The following is a 26,001-nucleotide window of genomic DNA, read 5'->3' on the forward strand; positions in this document are numbered from 1 at the left end:
AATTCTAAATGAAAGTGTGAACTCAAAACAAAACAAGAATTAGATGAACAAGGGATGAATATGAATTGGTATTTGTATTTGCAAATACATTCAAGATATGATAAAAAATAGTAAGATGGATGGGTTTTATAAAGAACTGACTGAGTTAGATAAAATCTTAACAGGCACTGAAGAGAGGATGATTAAAAAATTATATGGTTATCTATTAGGAGTGAAATTAGAAGAAGAGCAAGTTAAAAAACAATGATTGCACGGGGGAAATTTTTTGGATATGGGATAGATTTGGATAAATGGCAGAAACTATGGACTAGAAATTATAAACTAACAATGTCAGTGGCCTATAAAGAGAATTTGTATAAGATGTTTTACAGGTGGCATCTATCCCCAGCAAGAATAGCAAAAACGTTTAAAGATAAATTAGTGAAATGTTGGAAATGTCATCAAATACCTGGATCATATTACCATATGTGGTGGACATCCATAGAAGTTAAAAGATACTGGGCTAAAATATAAATGTGGTTGGAAAAAAATGATAAAACAACATATAGATCTGAAGCCAGATATATTTTTATTGGGGATTTTGCCTGAAGATTATAATAAAGAGATAACATACTTGATTATTTATGTATAAACAGCAGCTAGAATTGTATTTGCACAAAAAATGAGAAAATTCCAACAGAGAAGGAAATGATTCAGAAAATAATGGAATGTGCAGAAATGAGTAGATTAACAATGGCAATTAGAGATCAGGAAGAAAAAGAGTACTATAAGATTTGGGATTTATTTTATGAAAGGTTAGCTAGAAGTGTGAAAAACTGAAATATGGGTTAACAGTAATAATATACTATAATTGATTATCTTTGAATGAGTAAGAATATGAATATCAGTTAGTAAGGATGAGATTTGTCTTTGAAAGTTGATACAGAATTGAAGTCATATGGTTAATGATAATAATGGAATAATATGATGTAGATTGTTGACTAGAATGGTCTATGAATATAATCAAATAAGAAATGTATAACAACACTACTATGTGCATAAGATATATGTACCCAACCAACACACTGTAAAACTGAAAGATGGTTTTATTTGTTGTTTTTGTTGTAAAAATAAAAAAAACTTCTTTTATTAAAAAAAAACTCGATTTCATTGAGGACTGCATCAGGGTTGTATTTGACCTCGGGGGCATGGCCAGGGTGGGCATGGCCAACTTGATGTCACTCATGTCGGGGATGCCTGTGTTGGCCCGAGTGCTCTGCCAGAGAAAAACAGGCTTCTGACCTCCATTTTTGGCTGCGACTGCCTCCTGCAACACTCCACCACCGAAAATGGAGGCCCTGCGAGTGAGTCTTTTGTGTTTCCAGAATGGCCCCATGGGCCAGATCGAAGCATCACATGGGCCTAATTCGGCCCCCGGGCCTTGAGTTTGACACTAAGTTGACCAACAATATTTTAATGCCACACTCAAGCTTGATACTAGATTGAAATGATCCACTGATTTTTAGCATTATTTAATGAATTATAGTTATCTAGTTTTGTTAACAATTATGAATTGATATTTTATATGTGTAATCCATCCTGATTCATCCTTGGAAGATATATATACCATTATGTGATATGTCCCTGGAAATGGTCTATGAATAAGTTAAGATTATCTTTAATGGGCAGAATAATCAATCATAAAAATGAATATATTACCAAAATTACAGTTTCTTTTCCAAAATGCTCCCATAAAATTAGAAAAAAAATTCTTTGATGATTTAGATAAATTAATATTGAAATTTATATGGCAAAAGAAAAAAAACCTAGAATTAAATTAAAATTGCTGCAAGATATCAAAGAAAGGGGTGAATTTGGTTTGCCTGACTGGGAAATGTATTATAGAGCTGCAATTCTGACATGGGTAAAAGATTGGATAAATATCAAGAACAAAAGAATGTTGGCTTTAGAAGGTTATAATTTACAGGCAGGATGGCATGCTTTTCTATGGCAGGACAAACAAGAGGTCCATAGATATTTCCAAAGACACAAAATTAGGCAGACTTTGTTAACCGCATGGAACAAAACGAAACGACAAATATACGTAAACACCAATATGGCTATCCACATTGGAAGCTTTGATGTACCCACGTTTGCTCTGCCAGGGGAAAATTATTACTTATGAGGACATTATAAATGAGAGAGGAGAATTAAAATCGAGGCAAGACCTGAAAGACCAAGGAATGGATATAGAATGGTGGGCTTACTTACAACTCCAATCGAGGTATGCAAAACACATGAAAGAATGGGGAATTAGTAGGAGTAAAACACAATTAGATGAAATTCTATTGGGAACGGATGAGAAATTGATAAAGAATTATTCCCAGAGGTTGTGGGAGGAGCTGCTGGCTGCTTGTGAAGGAAGCAGAGGGTGAATAGAAAGGAGAAAGATAGCGGAATCATATAACTAATAAACCAAGAATACCAATAAGACATTTAGAGTAAGTGCGCTTGAGATTGTGATTTTATTTTATTTCAAAATGACCGGCTTAGTTCAATGTAATACTTGTTTTACAGCTGTCTTTCACAGTACTCTTTTCAAACTTGGATACTGCCCTCTTTGTAAAAAAAATTACCAGTCTACATGGACAGATTACCTATCTAGAATCTCTAATCTGTGCTCTCCAAGCAGAAATTAGGAGCCCAATCCAGCCATCTATTGAGCTGCCATGCTACCAGCCCCCACTACCACAAAGATCCTACAGGAAAAGGGCAGTATGGACAACCGTGGGATCTGGCAGGGTGAGAGCTGTGGACCATAAACACAAAGCTTTTGCTGTGTCCCAGCATAACAGATACAGTGCCCTTGCTGACCTTAATAGGGACACTAAAGTGACAGGTCAAGGTAGTTGTGATAATGATAACTTAAGCAAGCCAGGGATCATGGTCCTAGAAGAAGAACTTACTTTGGAAAGGAGAAAGTGTGAATCAGGTATTACGCACCAGTCACACAAGAAGAGCAAGGCATCCAAAAAGAGAAGCCACCTTCTGGTTGGGGACTCAATTGTAAGGGATGTTAAATTTAGGAAAGAATACTGAGGTTTTGAAAGAGATCAGGTGTCTACCAGGTGTTACTGCCAGCAGAGACAAGGAGCATATTCTTAAGATAGTCAAGAATGTCAGCAAGGGCTGTGATGTTGATGCTATTATACATCTTGGTACAAATGATCTGTCCCAGAAGGATGTACTTTCTGTTCAGAAAGACTTCCAGAGCTTGGGGTATGAACAGTAATATGGACTGTAGGCTTATCTTTTCAGAGGTTCTACCAGGATACAAAGAACAAAAAGGGAAAGGGCAGTGTGTAGCAGAGTTTTATGTGTGGCTAAAGGAGTGGTGTAAAAGGGAAGGCTTTGGTTTTATTAGTCATGATGTTCGCAGCTGGTCCAATGAAAAACTGTACAAAAGAGATGGTTTGCATCCATCAAAGAAAGGGACTGAGTTACTTGGCATTAAATTAACAGATTTCCTGGATAACCATTTAAACTGAACAGCAGAGACAGAGAATTAATGGATTCAGAACATCTCTGTTCCCAGCAACCTAAAACTGATAAGGATACCAGTGCATGCAAAATAGATGTGTGTGCAGGTAAGATTATGCCAACCAAAACCAAGCATTTAATAGTGAGTGCCATACCATGTGCACTAATCAAACAGGTGGCAAGAAAGTAGGGACAGGCAGGCACAACACAGTTTATGTAGACAGTAAACACAGTGTCAGACATAAAGATCTCAAGTGCCTATATACAAATGCACAAAGTCTGGGGAACAAGCAGGGTGAACTCGAACTACGAATACATGAAGGTAAATATGATATAGCTGGAATAACAGAAACTTAGTGGGATGAAACCCATGACTGAAAGATATTGAAAGAAGGATGCAAACTATTCAAAAAAACCAGACCCCATAAAAGAGGAGGTGGAGTTGTACTATATGTAAAGGACCACTATATTGCTACAGAAATGCATGAAACCAAAGATGAAAACCTCCTAGAATGCATATGGGTCAATATAAAAGAAAAAAAGAATGACATGGCCATAGGTATATAATATAGGCCACCCAATCAAGCAGAAAAAAATAGATGTCCTTTTTGCCAGCCAACTAACAAACATATGCAGGAAACACACAACAATGGGAGACTTCAATTATCCTGATATCAACTGGAAAACTAATTCTGCACCAAGTGAGAAATAAAATAAGTTCCTAACCAACCTAGCTGACAACTTTGTTGTCCAAAAGGTAGAGGGTGAAACTAGAGGGACAGCCATACTGGACTTAATTCTTACAAACAGAGAAGAAGTGATAGAGGGAGTTGAAACTGCAGGAACCTTGGGTGAGAGTGACCATGTCATACTAGAATTCAACATAACATAAACACAAGCAACAGAACCTAATGACACCAGAGTCTTGGATTTTAAAAGAGCTGATTTCAATAAACTCAGAAAGAACTTGGGAAAGATTCCATGGATGAAAATCCTAAAGGGAAAACAACTCAAGAATCTTGGGAAACTCTAAAAATTATGATCATAGAAGCCCAGACCAGCACAATACCACTGAGAAAGAAAAACAAGAAATCCAAGAAGAACCCAGCATGGCTACATAAAGAACTCTCTGGCAAATTGAAAGAAAAAAAGGACAAGTACAAAAAATGGAAAGAAGGACATACAACTAAGGCAGAAATATCAGCAGATAGCCAGAATCTGCAAAGACGAAGTCAGGATAGCAAAGGCTCAGAACGAACAAAGACTTCCAACAAAAGTCAAAGATAATAAAAAAAGTTTCTTCCAACATATAAATAACAAGAAAAAAATCAAGGAAACAGTCGGTCCACTAAAGAGAGAAGATGGCAAGGAAGTAACAGGCAACAGAGAGAAAGCAGAACTACTTAACTCATTCTTTGCATCTGTCTTCATGCAAAAAGAAATTATAGCTCAACCCACCAAAAACATAACTGTAAAAGAGAATCCAGAAATAAAAGTTAAAATAAGCAAAAAAATAGTAAGAGAACACCTGTCTGATCTTGTTGAAAACAAATCACCGGGGCCTGATGGATTACATCCCAGAGTTTTAAAGGAGCTGGCAGAAGTCATCTCAGAACCACTGCACCATATCTTTCAAAAATCCTGGAGCACCGGGGAACTACCAGAGGACTGGAAAAGAGCTGATGTGGTTCCCATCTTCAAAAAAGGGGAAAAAAACAGACCCAGGAAACTATAGACCAATCAGCCTAACATCAATACCCGGGAAGATACTGGAAAAGATAATAAAAAAACAGATCTGCCAACATCTAGAAACAAGTAAAGTAATAACTAGCAGTCAGCACGGGTTTGTTAAAAACAGTGCAGTGGGGTGCCACAAGGTTCCGTCTTAGGCCCAGTACTCTTCAATATCTTCATTAACGACTTAGATGAGGGAATAGAAGGGGAACTTACCAAATTTGCAGATGATACTAAATTGGCAGGAATAGCTAACACCCAAGAAGATAGGCTCAAGATCCAGATGGATCTTGACAGGCTAGAACACTGGGCCATATCTAATAAAATGAAATTCAATATAGAGAAAAGTAAAGTCCTACACTTAGGCAAGAAAAACCAAAAGTACACATACAGACTGGGTGAAACCAGGCTCAATAGCAGTAACTGTGAGAGGGATCTTGGAGTCTTAGTGGACAACCAGCAGTGTGCAGCAGCTGCCCAAAAAGCTAACGCAATTCTAAATTGTATTAACAGAGGGATACAGTCAAGATCAAGGGAGGTACTAATACCACTCTATAAAGCCTTAGTAAGACCACACCTAGAGTACTGCATCCAGGTTTGGTCACCACATTATAAAAAAGATGTTGAGACTCTAGAAACTAAAGTACAGAGAAGAGCAACCAGGATGATTAGGGGACTGGAGGCTAAAACATACAACGAACGGTTGCAAGAACTGGGCTTGACTAGTCTACTAAAGAGAAGGACCAGGGGAGATATGATAGCGGTCTTCCAATATTTGAGGGGCTGCCACAGGGAGTCAATCTATTTTCTAAAGTTCCTGTAGGCCAGACAAGGAATAATGGATGGAAACTGAACAAGGAGAGATTTAACCTGGAAACAAGGAGAAACTTTCTGACAGTGAGAACAATCGACCAAAGGAACAGCTTGCCCTCAGAAGTTGTGGGAGCACCATCAGTTGAGACTTTCAAGAAGAGATTGGACTGCCATTTGTCAGAAATTGTGTTGGGTCTCCCGCTTGCGCGGGGGGTTGGACTAGATGACCTACAAGTCCCTTCCAACTCTGATTATCTGTAATCTGTATCTGTAAGAAAATGTATAAAGTGTTATTGGAATGTAAACTAGAGGAAGAAAAAGTAAAAGAAACAATGTTGGCATGGATGAAAGACTTTGGGCATAATATAAATTTGGATGAATGGCAAACTTTATGGGATCGAAACAAAAAAATAACTTTGGCTACATCATTTAAAGAAAACTTATATAAAATGTTTTATAGATGGCATAATCCACCATCAAAATTGGCTAAAATGTACTGAAATCTATCCCCTATATTTGGAAGTGTAATAAGGAAAATGGAACGTATTATCACCTATGGTAGAATTGTAAGAAAGCCCAAATGTTTTGGCAGAAAATCCAAAAATGGTTAGAAGAGATATGCGAAACTAAAATAAAATATAGACCCGAATTTTTTCTTATTGGGAATTAATGTGGAAAAATACAACAAAGATATAATATATTTAATAATCCATGTAATCACAGCTGCAAGATTAGTTTATGCCCAAAAATGGAAATGGAAATTCCAGATGAAATAGAAATAATTAGGAAAATTTGGATCTGTGCAGAAATGGACAAATTGACACAAGAATTAAAAATTAAGGATGATTCTGATTCTGAAAATATGGGGAAAGTTTTATCACTGGTTGGAAACTAGGAAGGATAAAAAATATAAAAAATGATTAATGTTTTTGTGTGTGTTTGTTCAATAAAATTTTTAAAATTTAACAAAAAAATAATAATTATTTGCAAACCACTTGGCCAGTGTTCAGACTAGCCTTACAAGAGGCTAGAGCAGCTTTTAAATCTCAAGCGGACAACAAACGCTGTGATCCTAAACCATTCAAAGTTGGAGACCGCATATATTTGTCTACAAAGTTCCTAAATTCATTGCAACCCTCTAAGAAACTGAGACCTAAATTCATTGGTCCATTTTCCATTTCCAGAATTATCAATCCTGTTACTGCAGAGCTTCTACCTCCCAAAACACTTAGACAGGTTCATCCAGTATTTCACTGTAGCCTACTCAAACCAGAGATCACTTCAAAACTTAACCCCCCCACCCCTTCCCACCCCTCCCATTATGGTACATGAGGAGCAACATTTTGAAATTAAAGATATCCTTGATTCGCGCACTCACCGTGGATCCACACAATAGCTTGGAAACACCTTCCCTCCTCACAAAATAAGTGGGTAGCCCAACAACATGTGAAAGCCCCCACATTACTACGGAAGTTCCACCTGAAATACCCTCACAAACCATCCTAAGTTGTAAATGTAACACATGTTTTATGTCTTCCAGGTGGATTTCTCAATTTTTTGAGGAGGGCAATCTGTCAGATCCGTGTATCTGCCATTCTTCAATGGAAGAAGAAGGGGGGGGGGGAGTTGGTACAAGTAATCCTTTTTTGATGTAACCTGAATATCTTAAGTCTTGTATTGAATCTGTATAACTTGCACATGATATACAACTGGGGACTGAAGCCCAGATGCCTGGAAACTTATCACCTCTTGGAGAGATAGCAAGAGGAGAAGGGGCCATAAAAATTCCAGCTCTGAAAGAAACTTCCTGGGAAACTTTTTTCAACTACGTTCCCAGGAAAAAAAAAAGGGGGGGGAATTAACATATTGCTTCTTTGTATTGACAAAATCCACATCAGACCAAGGGGAGGGGTTCTAACTTCCTTTATCTATGCTGCATGCCTGAAGGCATATTAGACCCTGCTTTGACTTTACCTGGATAACTTCCTTTTCAATAAAGAATTCCTTTTGAAATACCCCGTTTTCAGAAGTTTATTCTTATCATTTGAAGGGGAGAGAGTCTGGGCCTATAAATATCATAATGCTTAACCACCATATGTAGCTAGCTCTCAAGATGATTTTTACCTGATGATTATCAAAAACAAGCCTCCACTATGAATAGTTAAACTAACCAATCAACGAAGAATTCCAAGCAGCCTTCATTTGGTTTCTCCAGCTTTGGGGTTCCCATTTCTGCTTTGACTCCAACCAGGATGTCTGTGTGCCCCTGTTATAACAGAGATAGATACGTTTTCCAAGTTATTTAATCTTACAAACTTATATTTCCACATGAATCAGCATTATCCAGCAATTCTCCTTAAAACATGAACTCTGAAAAAAAAGGCAATTTTAAACATTTTCAATTCCCTCAGATAACTAACCAAACTCAGTATTAGGTAGACTTGTATAACTAAGGGCTGTTAATACCCTATCTATCTGCATAGCTATTAGATATTTAGATATTTCCATGAATCACACAACACTTAGTAAACAAAAAATAGGCACCCAGTGCTCTTCAAATGGTTCCAAAACCATATGATTGTTTTGGTGGTTTGGTTTGGTGGCTCTGGGTTTAACTGTAGAATCCTTGGTGCTCCCTGAGGACCTTGGTTATTCATTTGTAGACATTACTAAAATAGATAACTATCAGTGCTAGTGAGTATAAAGCTTGCTCCCTGTTTATATACAGTAGTTTACCCTCTCAGTGTTGATGGGGATGTGATTTTCTCCTTGGTAATTCATTGATTAGGGAATTATTTTCTGCTTGAGGAAAAAAACCTGCTTGAGCAGAAAACAATACCCATATAGCTGTATAACAGCTGTTAATTATATTTTATGTTACTTTATGTTCAAAAACTCATAATGCTTGCTCTCTGTCCAGCATTTGTTCACAAAAATGTACGCAGCTATCATGGAGTTAGTCTTGTTTTATTGGGAGTGAGGCCCCGAGAACATCTATAAATAAGGTCTAGATTATTCTTGTAGCAATTTCTTCCACTTGCCAATTAGCATAAACACAATTTGGTAATTGAAAATAATATTTCTTGAATTTTCATACCAAGTACATTCTGACCTATAAGAGCCATTATTTAATTTTTAACTTAAATATAGCATCTTATACTAGAATTCTTAAGTAATGAAATGTGCTGATTATATAAAATTAGTGAATATAATGACAGGATATAATGTTAGATATACTCACAAGTTTTACTCTAGCAGAGCCACTTGTATTAGATATCACATCTGTTTCCACTTCTGTACATCTATAATCTTCACAGCCACGGCCATCAACTCGAAGATCTTCCTACAATACCAAATCCAATACTGTCACCTTATGCCATCACAATGTCAAAATTTACATTGTTTAACAGTAGGATAAATTTACTTAGAGAAGCAAATTTGTGTACTACTAATGACTTTATGGATTAATATAAAAGCAGTCCAAGGAAAGTTTCTTTTAATTTTAGATATTTGTAAGGTCTTGCCTCACCAATCTTCCCAAGAAAGCGGGACTCTTGAAACTGAAGTTGTTCCAAAAGGGGCTTTTATTTAAAGGCTTATGATAGCAAGAGATCTTGGCATGAACTAAATTTTCCCACTTAAAAACAGTAATTTAAAGCAGTGCAAACAAAACCCTTCCCAAGTACAGCAATGCAAGAAACAGAAACAGAAACTTCATATAGAGATCTCTACAATCCTCCCCCCTCACACTAGAATGCCAGCATCCCAATAGAAATATATTGGACCTGACATGCCGCACTCCCCTAGAAAAATGGGAAGTCCACCTAAAAGAAAAAAAAAAGAGGGAAGGGGAGACAAAGAAAACATAAATCAGCGAGGTGTTAGGCATCCAGAATTGTCCATTGTAATCAATCACTCTGAGACAAGAGGACTAGAAAAAGAGCTACAAAAAATGCCACAGAGAAAGGACATTAAGTTAAAAATGGATATAACCAAATATAAAATGGGTCTAATAGAAAAAGAATTAGCACAAAAAATTAGAGGTGCTAAACAGAACTACTTTGAAGATGCAAATAAACCAGGTAGATGGTTAGCATATAAATTGAGAAAGGAGAAAGAATCAAGGAAAATATTGCAATTAATAGATGACCAAGGCCAAGTTTGCTATGGTAGTAAAGAGAAGAAGGAAATTATTCGAGATTATTATGGGAAACTATACACATAAGAGAATATTGATGAGGAAAGAGTTAAACAGTATTTACAGAATGCTAATTTACCCCAGATACCTAAAGAGATTGAAACTATGTTAGAAAGTAATATAACGATGGAGTTAACTGAAGCACTTAAGAAACAAAATAATGGAAAGACACCAGGCCCAGATGGACTTCCGGCAGAATTTTACAAAACATTACAAGAATCATTGAATTTTCTCTCCTTGGGGGCAGCGCCCCTTGGCTGCCACTCCAGTGGCTTCTCAGCAGGCATCTGCCTGCAGAAGGACTGCCGCTCTTGGTGATTAATTGGGGGAGGGGAGGGGAGAAAGTGGGAGCTCCTTTCAGATCCTGGGTGGAGATTGAGAGGCTCAGATCTGCAGCCAAGAAAAAGCGGGGGGGTGCTCTTCTAGTCACCTGGAGACAGGCAAGGAAAAGTGTCCCTGGGGGCACTTCGCTCACTTTAGAACTTTGCTGCCAAACCCAGCCACAACCAGTGATTATTTGGGGGTGGAGGGGAAAAAAAGCATATCTCGCATTACCAGGGGAGGAAAGGAGACGAAACAAAGCTCACTCTTTCACTGAGACCTACAAAACACCAATCTATCGTGTTCCAGGAGTTCTTCGAAATCATCAAACGCTCCCACTTGCAGTTCCCGTGCCTCCCGGCTCAGGTCCCTGAAATGCATGCTCCCACACACGGAGGCGGCGACAACAGTCCCCTCCCCCAGCACCCGCTGTCAGCTCTCCCCATTAGTTTTCTAGCTTTGAATTGCTCCCGGCTCTCTCTCTTTCCTCCCCCCACCCACGTGCAGGCAGAAAAGGAAAGGGAGACAGAGCTGTGCACAGCTCTCCCCTTTTCCAGCCCTTGCTGTCTCTCCCAACATCGAAGCCTCAGAAATGCAGGTGAAGCCGCCACAGCGGTAGCGCCCTGAGTTGCTTGCTTCTCCACTACTGCCTTCTCCTCCTCCAGCACCACTTCCTTCTCTGGGTAGGGCGATTCTTAACTAACCGAGCATGCTAAGGCAACTCAGGACTCTACTGCTGTGGCGGTTTTGCCTGGATTTCCGAGGCTTCGATGTTGGGAGAGGAAGCAAGGGCTGAAAAAGGGAGAACTGTGCATGGCTCCATCTCCCTTTCCTTTCCTGCCTGCATGTGGGGGGAGGGAGGAAAGAGAGAGAGCCGGGAGCAATTCAAAGCTAGAGAAATAATGGGGAAGAGCTGACAGCAGGCGCTGGGGGAGGGGACTGCTGTTGCCGCCGCCGCTGGGTATAGGAGTTGGTTGGCACATGCATCTCAGGGACCTGACTCTGGGGTCCCTCGGAGAGCCGGGAGGCACAAGAACTGTGCGGCCCAGATTAATTGCTTTTGGGGGGCATTTCTTCTGCGGCCCACCAAAAATTTTCCACGGCCCACTGGTTGGCAACCGCTGATCTAGGTAACTCTGGCATCGGGACACAGTCCATTCCAGTGTTGATTTGGAATGGAGTCAATCCTGTGCTGCTATGTACTGCATTATTGTAAGCAACCTCTGCAAAAGGTAATAACTTAGCCCAATTTTCTTGTTGATAATTTACATAGCATCTAATGTATTGTTCAATCATGGCGTTAGCCCTCTCCGCTGCTCCATTACAAGCCGGATGGAAAGCTGAGGATAATCCTTGGGAGGACCCAATGGACTTCAAAAATTCCCTCCAAAATTTTGCGGTAAACTGTACCCCTCTGTCTGATATTATTCTACGATATTATTATATTATTATATTATTCGATATTATTCTGTAGTCTATAGATATGTTTCATGAACACTTTGCAAGCATTTTCGCAGATGGAAGTCCTTTGCAGGCTAAAAAGTGGGCTTGTTTAGAGAATAAATCAATTACAGTCCAAATGATCATATTCCCTTCACTCTCAGGTAATTCCACAATAAAGTCCATTTCTTCCCAGGGTTGGGTTGGTTCAGCGACTTGTTGAAGGAGGCCAGGGGTTTTTCCAGTTCTGCGTTTCATTGTGGCACAAACTGAGCAACTTTTAACATAGTCCTTGACGTCAGGTTTCATTTTTGGCCACCAGAATGTCTTCTTAGTAAATGTAGGGTTTTTAAGAATGCAAAGTGGTTTTTAAGAATGCAAAGTTGTGGCTACACTTTAGTACCAGTAGTCTTAGGGTTGTGGGTACATAAAATTTAGTCCCTTTCCAAGCTAGTCCCTCATTCACTGTTAACTCGTTTTGATGGTCCAGGAACCAAGGATTGGTCAATAGGGCAGTTTTCAATTCTGCGTTCAGCTTATCTTCCAGGCATTTGGGGTTGCGGTTGGCTTGTGCTTGAGTGGTTACTTGGCCTGCAGATTGAGCTCCTGAAATTAAGGCTTGTACTATTTCCTCTTGGTGGCTGTCAAACTGAGGTTTTCTGTTCAGGGCGTCCACCAATACATTTTTCCCTCCGGGGATATATTTAATGTTGAAGTTGAACCGCTTGAAGTATTGGGCCCATCGGACTTGTTTGGGAGATAATCTCCTAGGGGTCTTTAGAGCCTCGAGGTTTTTGTGATCAGTCCATACCTCGAAGGGCTCCTGCACCTTCTAGGAAATGCCTCCAAGTTAATAAAGCCCATCGTATGGCAAATGCTTCTTTCTCCCAGCATGCCCATCTTCATTCTGTGTCAGTTAGTTTTTTGGACACATAAGCGCAAGGCATCAGTTGGTTTTGAGTCTTTTTGCAGTAGAGCTGCTGCCACCGCTACATCGCTCACATCAGTTTGGACAATAAAAGGCTTGGTTGCGTCTGGGTGTTGGAGGATGGGCTCAGTTGCAAAGAGGCATTTTAAGGTCTCAAAAGCTTTCTGACAGTCCATGGTCCAAGCCAGGGGTTGATTTGGCTTCAGTTTGGTGGGTGACAGGCCCATTTTTAATAACTCCGTTAATGAGAGGGCAACTTCAGCAAAGGATGGAATGAATTGTCTATAGAAGTTGGCAAACCCTAAAAAACTTTGAAGTTGTTTTCGGGTTCTGTGGGGTTGGCAGTCCAGCACTGCTTTCACCTTTCTGGGGTCCATTTCAATTCCCAGGTTGGATATTCGGTAGCCTAAATAATCCAGCGACTCTGTGGAATTAGCATTTTGAGAGTTTCACATATAATTTGATGACTAGTTTTTCTAGGACTTGTCGGACCAATTGAACATGTTCTTCCATGGTTTCACTGAAGATAAGGATGTCATCTGGGTATACGAGGACCCCCCGATAAAGGTGCGGGTGTAGCACCTCATTGATGAGCTGCATAAACTCTGTGGGAGCCCCCCTTCTAATTCTATGGTGCAATCAGTGGCTCGATGGGGAGGTAAAACATTACACTCTTCTTCACTGAATGCTTCAGCCAAGTCTTTGTATTGGTTGGGCATCTAGGGTTTATCTGGTGGAAGGTGGGATGCTGTGGATGCTGGCTCAGGTTTTGGGTTCAAGTTGACTGGTGGTTTTGTAGTGGGAGGAAGAGAGGGCAATGGGCCCAGTCCAATGAGGATTTTCCTGAATCCATCCTCCCATTTGATCGTAGGGGCCCATTTGTCTAGCCAAGCAAGTCCCAATATGATTGATTCTGACATCCTAGGGGCCACTATGAAGCGTATGAGCTCACGGTGGGGCCCTAATTCCATCTTGATCAATTCTGTCAATTGGGTGGCTGGGGTCCCCCCAATTAATGACCCATCCTCTTGCTCAAATCTGATTGGGTGCTTTAGTGGATTAGTCTTTATGCCCAATTGTTTGATAGGGAGTCCGATAAGGCATCTAGAGCACCCAGTATCAATGATGGCTTCTAACTCCCTGGCCTCCCCTGTGTTCAGTACCACTAACTTGACCTTGACTCTGAAAGGTATGATGGGATCACTCACCATTGGGTCGTCTTCACTGGTCAGGTTCTCGGGGACGTGGTGCCGGCCTGGTAGTCCGTTGCTCCCATCTGTGCAGAAGGGACTTTCCCAGCGGTGTCTAGCAAACCGGCTAATGTCTGGAGGTCTTCCTTGATTTTTCCGACCTCTACCAGCTGTACTAGACTTCGATTGTGGTGCTTGTGGTACAGGAGCAGGGGCCAGACAGTCTGCTGCTCTATGGCCATGTTGGCCACAGCAGTAACATTTCAGCATCCTACTGGGTTGGGTACGAGCAGCTTCAACTGGTCTGGTCAGCAGTCTCCTAGCCACAATTCTTAGGCGGGCCTGCCGGAAGAGGTTTCTTGTATGGGTTGATGCTGCAGTCTAAGCTGAGGGAGGTGGTATACCATGCTTGTAAGGTCTCCGGTATTCCCCTAATGTCACAGGCCTTCTTTACTTCTGGATCAATGGCATTTTTAAAGTAGTGTAAAGTCATTCTTTCAGGCCAATCCATGAAGTGGCTTGCGACCCTTCTAATGTCCCAAATAAAATCTGACAAGGGTCACTTGCCTTGTCTCTTTTCCATTAACTTCTCTTCATTCTCTGCCACCCTGTCTGGATTTTCAAATCTGAGCCTTAATAATCGAATAAATCCGTTGACATCGTATAATTCGGGGGCTTGTTCATTGTTTAGTTGGGCCACCCAGTCTGAAGCATCCCCTTCATTCATCCCATCTGTTATGGCCGTAACCAAATTGTTGAGGTAATTCCCCATTAGGAGAATGAGCGCACACAGGGAGACGTAGTGAGAGTGGTGAAGAATAACACACAACTAGCACACAGATACACTGTATAGTAAAATGTAGGTTTTTACTTCCTATAAACATTTAAGCAAAGTCCAAACAAGCAGTCCAAGTCATTCACAGTTAAAGCAGTCTGTTTTTCAGTCCAAGGATAATCCAAATATCAAAGTCCAGTATCAAAAACAGTTCAGTAACAGACTTACATCAAATCCAAGAATAACAGTCAATACAGGAACAGCAATACCCTCCAGAAAACACCAGAACAGGACAAGCCAGGTTTCTGGCTCCATCTTATGGCCGTTTGAGGAACCATACCCAATTACCATTTTAGCATTCTCTTAAAGAGACAGTATTAAAATGTCTATCCTGGTTTATATATTTTCCAACCCAACTATTAGGTGACTTACATTCCTAACACAAACCACGCTCTGTGGCGTATTGATCTCCAAATTGTTCTATATGGGATCGGATTTGAGTGAGGAAGTAATTGAAATGTTCATGGCGGCCATCGAATACTGCCTTAAAGGATATTTGGTCCGGCCTGGGTCGTGGTTGTGGAGGTGGCACAGGCCAGGCCCCTGCAGGTTGTACTAGAGTGAAAGGAAGAGGCCGGGTGGTGTACGTAGGCTGGGTAGGCCCCCTGAATACTGGCTGGGTGTTGCCTCTCTGGAATATGGGTACCTGTGGCCTCGCTATCGGTTGGGGCTGCAATTGTGGTTGCCATGAGGAAGATGGGTGTGGCCTGGTTCCCTGGCCAGGTGCAGGGGAAGTGGCTGCTGCCTGCTGTCTGGGCAACCCCCCTTCAGACCAGGACTTTGTTGGTGCTGGCTGCCATTGGCACTGAATCCACCCCTGGCCTGGATAAAATCCCCACCCTGGAGGGATACTCTCCGCAGGGGGTAATCTTTATTCTGGGAAATGAGGGGATTGCCTCAGAGGTTGCAACATATCTCTATCAGTCGATGCTTCTTACTGGGTTTCTCCACCTGGCATCTGTATAATCTCCTCATCCCTCATGATACTTGAATAAGTGAAAATGGGTTGTCTCAAGCTTCCACTCATCCAAACAGGCTGTGAGACCGAGCCTGTCACCTTTAAATTCTGGGACTGTTGTGGTAAATCTGCCATCAATGGACTCCCATGATAAATCTTGGGGATGTCTTCTTGAGAGAATTCCAACTCAAATTGTCTCTCTTCCCTCCAACCTGGTTCAATAGCTGTATACACGGGGCTGAAGAAAGACTTCTCTTCAGACAGCTCGGTTAAATCCAGGCTGTAAAAATTCATTGAGCTGAAACGCTTCGGTATAGCTCCCAAGTCTTTTTCTTCCACTGCCATTCTGAAGGCATCCATCATCTCCTCCAAACAGGGGCTGGCAGACCTAGCTAATGCTCCGGAGGGCCTCCCCCCCCCAGTTCACTTCTGCACATCCCCAACTTCGGCTGATTGTTGGTCTTTTGGGAAAAACCTCCGGGGTATCAGCCAAACCCCTTTAGAAAGGAAAAGTCAGAGTTTGGAAATAAATGTTAGGCATCCAGAATTGTCCATTGTAATCAATCACTCCGAGACAAGTATAATCTCCAACTGATTTATTAGGAACAGCTCTGGTACTTCTAGTCAATTTCCAAACTGAAATTCATTTTCAGCGCATTTCACAAAATCCACCTTCTCTCCTCCCACTTCTTACACTTCATTAATCACGAGAACCGATTAACTGCAGCTGGAATACGAAATAACCTTGAACTTTCCAACTCCTCCACACCCCCTTGCATTCTTTATAACAATCTTGGCAGCTGAATCTCAGAGCTGACACGAGGTTTGTCAGGGTACAATTGATAAAATATAGATATTAATTTAGGAGCATGCACATGGTTTATGTGAACCCATTCATTGTGTGAGAAGGGGAAGTGTTTCCAAGTTACCAGGTACTGAGTGGTTTCATGGAATTTCCTAGAGTCTAAAATTTCTTGAACTTCAAAATATTGTTCGCCCTCTACCATAATAGGGGGTGGAACAGGGGTAATAGCTGGACGAAGGTCAGGGTAACTTCATGTTTCAGCAAGCTACAATGGAAAACGGGATGGACTTGCCGTAAGCACTTAGGGAGTTGCAGTTCCACCATGACAGGGTTAATAATACAAATGATAGGGAAAGGCCCAATTTATTTTGGGCCTAGCTTTTTAGACTGCTGCAAAAATTTTAGAAACTTGGTGGAAAAGTAAACTTTCCCCCACTTTATAAGGTTTAGGCTCTATTCGTTTCTTATCTGCTTGTGCTTTATAGGCAGCCTTGGCTTCATCCAAGGCTTTGCGGACCACCAGCCAAATGGATGAAGTGAGCCTGCTTTGAGAAAAGGTCTGTGGCAACCCAGATCATTGTGTTCTAGAGCAGTGGTCACCACCTGGTGGGCTGCGGTCCACTGGTGGTCTGTGAGAAAATTTTGGTGGTCCTGGGAAAGAAGGCGGAGCCTCCTCGCTGACGGACCATAGATCGCGACTCTCTGAGGCTATGGTCTGTGCTCTTTCATTGGAGAGCCCTGGTCATTATTATTAGGGGCTGAAGCTGCCTTGGAGGGGCGGTGGAGTAAGGGGAAGCCGCAAGCCAGGTTGAGGGGAGCTGCATCTCCCCCCCTGGGCTTGGTCTTTTTCCCCCTGAAGATGACTGTAGCGGTGGTTTAAAATGGCCACCCCGAAGAGGAGGACTCAGCTGGATTAAGATTTGTGCAGGAGGGAAGAAAGAGGTGGATAACATCTGAACCGGGACAACTGGGCAATACAACTAAACAAAAGTACCATGGGATTAGGGTAACATGGAATTTTTAAGAAAAGAAAAGTGAGTGGTGAAATTACAAAGGGACAGGAAAAAAAAAAATTTTGACAGCTAAGCGGGGCTTTGAACCGGGAAAGGAAGAAGCCGGAACTAAAGATTTAACTAAATTGGACTAAAATATTTTGGCAATAAACAGGCATAAAATAAAGCTGGACTTAAGATTGTCAAAAAATAATAATAATAAAGTTTACAAATTGGAGACTGGACTGTGCTGGAATATTGAGGTTCGAAAAACCCTAAATAAAAAAATAGGGGAAAAAGGTGTATAATGTATAATTTGTATAATGGAGAGTGCCACCTTTTGACAAAAACTTGAGCTCAAACAAAAGGGAAAGCATCCTGTTTCTGAATGAACTTGTGTGGATATAACTTTAAAGAAATATCGAAATAAAGTAAGAATCTTAGAAAGTGAAAGCAGAACCAGAATAAAGAAAAAAGCAAAGAAAGACTGACTGTGGGATTGATTGATGTTTTTGGTATAGACCCTGGGCTGGAATAATTGAGAACTTTAGAAAACTGAAAGAAAAAAGAAGGAAAGTAAAAGTGTTTTTGTGTGTGTGTGGACTTTAACAATCATAAAATATAAGCGTGTGTAATGATGATATCTCTTCGGGAATTAAAAATGGAACTTAAAAATATGAGAGAATTACTACAGGAAAGAGGTGAATCACTTTGCTCTATGTTAGAAAAAATGGAAATGGCGATTGAAGAACAAGAAGAAAGAGCTTCAGAGGAGGAGGAGTCGATTCAAGGAGAAGATATTTTAAATTAGACAATTAACACAAAGAACACTACAAAGAAGTGGGGAAAGAAGGAAGGTTAAAAAGTTGAGATTTAAGAAGGCAATCAAAAGGGGGAATACCTGTGAAGTCAGGAAAGGCAGAAAGACCCAGCAGAAAAGGGGAAAGGAAGATATTAAGAAAGAGAGGGATATAAACTGGAATGAGAAAAGACATGGGGAAAAGAGGGGAGGAGAAGCAGTAAGAAACAGGTACATGAAATAAAGAAATACGGAAATAGTAAAATGTTGAAAAGAAATTGTTTTTTTCAGAGATAATGGTTGATGAATTAAAAGGGGATTCTGCAGGGTGACAAGGGGTAATAAGAATATTTCTGCAATTAAAAATATTTAGAAAATAGGGTAATATAGATACTGATAACTCTTATTAAAAATTAAGGGGGGAAAATATGCTGCAGAATCCAAATGAAAAGATGTAATGATTATTATTGTAACTTCTTAAAAATAATGGTTTATTGGGAATCAAGATGAGGGAATAAAGGTATATTTTAATCATTGAGGTGTCACACTCAAAGCAGTAAAAGGGGGAAAGCTATACTTGTTTTTTTTTTAGTGTTAAAATTTGTATTAATCTAGAATTTATAAAAAGAATGTGTAATGGAAAAGGAATATGACAGACTAAAGAACCAACTAAATTAATAAGTTAATATAGACTATTAAAAGCAAGGAGAGACATTGGTAACCTTTATTATTATTATTATTATTATTATTATTATTATTATTATTAGGCAAACACATATTGTTTTCTTTATTTTTAAAATAAATATTAAAGGATTATATTTGAAATAATTGAAATGAAACAAAAAGATGTTTCAGCTGAGGGTTAGGGTTAAGAAAGAGGCTAGGATTAAAGTGTTTGTTTCTCTCCTTACTGAAAATTTGGAATGGAAAAGGTAATAACAGAATTAAGTATGCATATATGAATGTATAATTGCTGTCATATTTGTATGTAAAGGTGATGACCCGGAAATATGTTGTCCACTAAAAAGAGATTTTTGTTTTTAATGTGAAAAACTGAATAAAATTTGTTTAAAAAAAAGAAAATTTTGGTGGTCCACAGAGAAATGTCCCCCCCACAAAGCACCCCCCAAAGCAATTAATCCAGGCTGCATAGGAATACAAGGCTGCGCTGCTCACATGGCTCGCCCACCCTCTGGCCCCCACCCTTTGGCCGAACACAAACCTGCAAAAAGCAGTGCAACCCTCGCTGGCCAGGATGAGGTAATGGTGCTCTTGCAGCAAGAGGGGTGTGGCAGCACAGGTAAGCTGAAGCGGCAATGGAGATGGCCAGAAGGTGCAGGAGCACCATACTACTTGCATTTGCGCAGCACTCCCACATCTTCCAGCTTGCCTCTCCTGGCCTGGGCTCAATGGCCGCAGGATGTAGGGATGGCCCGGGGCAGGAAAAGTACCGGCTGGTGGTGGTGGGAGGAGGCGGAGTGGGCATGTCTGCACTCACCATCCAGTTCAGAGGTCCAGAATGGGGCATCGTTGTCATTGTCAGTTTTCTTGTCCCTCTCAGCACTCTGCTCTGCTGCCCCCTTCCCACACGGCCATAACCATCGCTGCCCGGGGAAGGCACAGGAAAACAAAACGAGCAGAAACATTGCTCTCACTGGGGCAAAAGAGCTGAGATTGAGGAAGGCACAGGCAACAGAAGACGCAAGCTGCCACCTTTGAAAAAAGCCACTTTTTGTTGCCTGTGCCTTCCCCAATCTCCGTTCTTTCACCCTAGTGAGGGCTATGTTTCTGCTCACTTTCTGTTCCTGTGCCTTCCCCAGGCAGAGATAGCTGAGGCCGTGGGGGGGGCAGCAGATATGTCAGGGCTGCTCCCCCCACTCAGCAAGCCAGGCCTGAAGGAATGCAGAGAGTTGTGGGAGAGCGCCGGAGAGTCAGAAGACACAAGGAGTCCTCTTTTGTGTGGAGGCCGAAGGGGTGTGTGTGTGTGTGTTGAGCCCAGAAAAACTCGAGCTCTCGCCTGCACAAACAGCGACGAGGGAAACTATGGGGAATCCAAAGCACTCAGCTCAACCCAACCAGGAGTTCCCCTTGGTCCCACAAGCTGGCAGTGAAGGTCAGATGCCCAGACCAAAAGAGCACCAAGGAAGATGGGTTCCTAATAACCAGCCTGTTTGTGCAGGTGAGAGCTCGAGTTTTTTTGGGCTTGACACCCCCTCCTTCGGCCTCCACACAGGGAGGGACCCTCCTCTGCTTGGAAGTGGCAGGAGAAACCTGGAACTTAGCCTTGGGGAGTCCTCTTGTGTGGAGGCTGAAGGAGGGGTGAATTTGACTTGCTGTTTTCCTTTTCAATAAAGAATTCTTTTTGAAATACCCAGTTTTCAAAAGTTCATTTTTATCGTCTGAAGGGGAGAGTGTCTGGTACTTACATAAAGCAGGGTCTGCAATAGTGGTTAACCTGAAGAGGAAATTTTTTTTCCTCTTTCCAAAGTTTCACTCTACCAAGGGGACCCTGCAAAATTGTCTGAATATAGCAACGAGCAGGGGGAAGGTGAATGCTGGGGAGAAACTTCAACAACTATCCAGACAGACACTAGCTTTGTGTTCCCCATTGAAGACATTGCCTGCAAAAATTCCCCAAAGCCCTGATGGGCTATAGGCATAGGAAAGATAGATAGCTGGGATGGAAAAGCCAAGGGAGTAATCCTCACCCATGGTAACCATAAACCCAGGTGGAAAATGGAACTGGAAGCCCTTTCTGATCAGGAAGAACAGATTGAGTTATCTGCTGGCAGATAACTGACTGAAACAGTACATAAATTGCCTTGTGAGGAAAGCCCTGGAGGGCCTCCATGTGCGAGATGAACCAGGTCGCCATCGAAGGAGAGCGAGCGAACCAGAAATCAAGAGAACCCAAGCTGTCACCCCTGATCCAGCTGAGACTAATCAAGCAATAGACCAAGCCAGAGGACCAGCATGTATCGACCCCTTGCCATTCCAGAGCATGAGATTAACCCCAGCCAACCCAGGGACCTACAACTGCAGAGAAAGATCCCATCCTTGGGTGTGAAATTCAATGGGGAGCTCCAGAAATTGGGGTTTTTCCTGGTGCAAGTCCTCACCTATATGCAAGTACATGGGCGGAACTTCCTGACCCAGGGGCCCTGAGTGTGAGTTGTCACCCTAGCCCCAGAAGTGGCAATCGCCAGATGGAAGGTAACTCTCCACAACATTGATATCCTAGAGCTGAGGAACCTCAATCAATTCATGAAAGCCCTATGCCACCACTTTGAAGACCCCCTCGCCAATCGAAAAGCCCGTGACTGCATTAAGGTTGTAAAGCAAGGCTGAACATACAGAGGAATTTTGTGACCTGGCCGGCCAAGTCGACTGGCCAGAAGATATTCTAGTCTGCTGGTTCAAAGATGGACTCAATGACGACCTGTACACTGCCTACCTGGCCCATGGGGCCCCTAACCTTCTGCAGAATGGTACCTGATGGCAGAGGAGGTGGAGATCGACATGGCCCATAACCTGTATTGCAGCAGCAGGGATTGGAGAAGATCCTAACCCAGGGGAAGTGGGAGTTTTTCAAACCCCAAATCACCATGACTCCAAGACCATCTGGCTGTTTTAAGTTTGGAAAGGAGGGGCACCATGCAGTGGAGTGCCATTCAAAAACCCCTGCCAGAAAGCCAGACCACCCATTGGGGGGAAACCTGGAAAATCAAACCCCCTGAATTTTTGGTTCCCCCCAAACCCAGAGGAAGAATCTCCAACACCCCGAGGAGACCTGAACCAGTCCAAAAGTGATCCGGAAGACGACCTGCTTGTAAGTAACCCAGTGAACCACCCACTTTACCCCTAAGACTGTTTATCCCCAGCTGAGGGAAGTGGGAGGAATTACAGCATTACTGGATTCGAGATGCATCCGGTGCCTAATTAACCCCATCCTAGTAGGGAAATTAGGAATCCACCTAAGGAGAATGGAAAACCCCATTGCTTTCTGCCAATTAGGCAAGACTATAGTGAAGGGGGAGAGCCAGCCAGTTTCATCACAGAACCATTGCAAATAGAACTGGGGAACCATAGCAAGATGTTCACGTTCATTATAACCCCAGGAATGGAAGGACCACTAGTTCTAGGACTCACATGGCTACGGAAATGGAATCCAAAAATAAACTGGAAGAGAAGAACTGTACATTTCCAGAAACATGTAGCATTTGTGAACATCCCAGAGGGGAGGAAGGAAAGAAAAGAGAACAGAGAACCAGCCATGGCCGGCCAGCCTGCTGAACCCATTAACATCCCCAAATACCAGGATTTTGCCAAAGTATTTAGTGAAGAGGCTTCTGATGAACACCTGCCTCATCACGCCACGGACTGTGCCATTAAAATCCTGCCAGGGGCTAAACTTCCAAATCCGAAAATGTACTGCATGTCCCCCAGAGAACTAAATGAACTCAGAGCATTTATCGATAAAAATCTAAAACGGGGTTGCATTGAACCTACCTGACCGAAAATAGCAGCCCCAGTATTATTCCGGGAAAAGAAAGATGGCACCCTACGCATCTGCATTGATAAGACCATCAGTGTAAGACCATCAATGTAAGACCATCAGTGTGGAAAATATGTACCCACTACCCCTCATGAAGGATATGCTAGCTCACCTCTCTAAAGGAATTTTTTTTCAAAGTTAGATCTGCTGCATCAGAATAAGGAAGGGGATGAGTGGAAGACTACTTTTAACACCCCATTGGGATGCTACCAATTTAAAGTGCTCCCTTTTGGACTACAAAGAGCCCCTGCCATATTTATGCAACTAATTAATGAGGTGCTCCATGATTTTTTGTACAAAGGGTTGCTAGTTTATTTGGTGTAATTTTAATCTACACCGAAACAAAAGAAGAGCACACAAAGTTACTCTGAGTAGTTCTCACAAAACTCCAAAATGCCAGACTATATGCAAAACTTTCTAAATGTGAGTTCATTCATGAAAAAAATGACTACCTGGGATACAGAATATCCCACAAGGGACCCACAAAAAGTAAAAGCTATCGTCGATTGGGGAGCCATCCCAAACTCACAAACAACTGCAAAGCTTCTTGGGTTTTGCAAACTTCTACCATCAGTTCATTCCGGCTTTTGCAAATATCGCCTTCCCCATCATGAGCTTGTTAAAAATGAAAGGGGGTGGAACCAAAGCCAAGACAACCCCTTACCTTGATGATGGAATGCCAAGCAGCATTCAAAAAACTTAAACAACTATTTTCACCAGAACCAATCCTGAAATACCCGGACCCAGAGTAACCATTTGTCATCCAAGCGGATGCTAGCAATGTAGCAGTAGGAGCAGTTCTACTGCAAAAGAATGAACATGGACAATTGCAACCATGTGGAAAAAACCACTTCCAAGAAATTGCAACCATGTGCTTATACTTCCAAGAAACTGATAGAAACCGAGCAAAGATGGGCCATATGGGAGAAAGAGGCATACACTGTGGCACTGCAGGCCTTTCCCCCTTTCTGTCATCCCCTCCTCCCGGATCCCAATCCCACCCAGCCAGCCCTCTTGTTAGTGAGGCAGTGTCGGTTCTGAGGCATACCAAGCACCAACAAGCAGCAAGAGTGAGATGCTGGAGAATCAGCCCCAGCTGCTTCTCCATCCTACGCCGTCACCCTTACCTTCTCAGGCCAGGCAAGGGAGGGGAGGGTGAGGCCAGCCAGTGATGGGACAGAGACCCACAGCAGAGGGCCCATAGAGCCACATGTGGCTCTGGAGCCACAAGTTGTCGACACCTGGGGTAGGGATAGATAATTTCCTTGCAAATAGGGTTTGAATTTCTATAATCCACACATAAGAGGGCCCAAAGAGCCATCCTTCTCCTGGAATAGGACTGGGGCGGCCACCTTGAGTCTCACCAGTTCTGTGAACCCACGCTTGAGGCTTTTGTCTATAAACTGCCACAGTTCATCCAGTTCCTGGGGAGTCATAGTGTAAAGTTTTGGCTTAGATAGTTTGGCTCCTGGTAAAATCTCGATGACACAGTCTGTAGACCTATGGTGGGGGGAGAGTTCATCTGAGGCCACTTCGCTGAAAACATCCATCAAATCTCAATATTCCCTGGGGATGCCCAGTAGGGGTCCATTCGCCGCAGTTGCAGCTACCTTCTCACTCTGTGGTATTCCAGTCTGGTGGGATTTCTCACTCCGGACTAATTCATTATTAGGGAATTGGAGGGCTCCCTCCATCCAGTCCACCCGTGGGTTCCACTTCTTTAACCAGGTCAGTCCCAGAACTAGAGGCCAGTCCATCCCTGGTGTCACAATAAAAGCAATAATTTTGGAGTGATTTACCATAGTTAAATGCCATAGGGCACTCCCCGCAATGGACCCATCAAGTAGGCAGAATGAGACTGGAGTTTTTAGTGGCCTTAGTTAAATGCCCAGTTCCCTGAGTTGGGCTTACTAGGCTTCTCGTGCACCCCAAATCCAGAAATGCTTTAAGTCTCACTTTTTTCCCCATCAATGGTATTAACAGTTCTATAGGGATTGTAAGGGATTTGACAACCCTACCTACCAATGGGTATTTGTAGTCGGTCTCTTATTGATAAGGTTCCTCCATCAGAGGGGTCAGAGTTCCTCATACCGTAATTAATTCCAGAAGAAACTCAATGATCACATGGGTCTTTAGCGCAGTGTCTCTGGAACATGGTGGTGGCTTTTAAGGTTTCCCTCTGACCTGCTTCTCTCCTTTCCAGGTGGGCATCCTCACATGGCACTCAGTTGTGCAATTGCCTTCCTTCCCGCAATTGAAGCAAGTGGTTGAGCAAGGCAGGGCAGAACGACATTTGGTTTCCTCCCTTCTCCCTTCCAATGGGGATCTATTATCTTGTGCAGTACTTGTTTCGAGTTTGGTCGATTTCAGCTTCATCAGCCAAGACACCCCAGCTGTGCAGGCAGACGGGGGCTCCACAAAACTCTTTGATGTACTCAGCGAATGAACAGTGCCCATCTGATGTGCCTTATACAGTCGGCTAGGGGGTCCTCAAATCTCCGTCTCAGGGCTGTCATGAAGCAGTTAAAATTGTGGAGGTCAAGTACATTTGCATTATGGAGGCTCACCATCCAACGTGATTCCTCTAGAGCCAGCGTGACAACCCTGATTTTGGCTCCTTCGTAGGGATGTCCCTCCCATACTCCTGCATGTAAGTCAGTATGTGTGCAAGGAAAAATCCCAGTTGCTGGGGATTCCCATCAAATTTGATGCCAAGGGGGGCTTCAGTTCTAAGGGTGGAAGTCTACTACTCTCAAGTTGCAGGCCTTGCTTTGCATCAAGATGTCACCTGGGGTGGATCTTCCATGGTGGCAATGGGTTCACTCATAGTCCGTACTATTTCAGTAGATGCCCCTGGGGTTGGGGATCCCCTTTGTTTATCAGTAGTCTCCTTTTGCGCTCCTACCTCGCCTGT

At 42.3% G+C, this 26,001-nt stretch overlaps 1 protein-coding gene across 1 annotated transcript in view; it reads right to left on the reverse strand.

Annotated features, from left to right (window-relative positions):
* The window catches only part of EXOSC7 (exosome component 7), a 133,716-nt gene that overhangs the window by 78,018 nt on the left and 29,697 nt on the right, over positions 1 to 26,001 (reverse strand). Inside the window, exons 2-3 of the mRNA XM_026678475.2 lie at positions 9,308 to 9,409; positions 8,238 to 8,332 (exon numbers count right to left, since the gene is read on the reverse strand). Of these exons, the coding sequence (XP_026534260.1) occupies positions 8,238 to 8,332; positions 9,308 to 9,409 (197 nt within the window). The remainder of the gene's footprint in view (positions 1 to 8,237; positions 8,333 to 9,307; positions 9,410 to 26,001) is intronic.

This window comes from Notechis scutatus, chromosome Z (genome assembly GCF_049901735.1).
Source record: "Notechis scutatus isolate UNSWTSFEM ecotype Mainland chromosome Z, rNotScu1.2, whole genome shotgun sequence".
Classification (NCBI taxonomy): Eukaryota; Metazoa; Chordata; class Lepidosauria; order Squamata; family Elapidae; genus Notechis; species Notechis scutatus.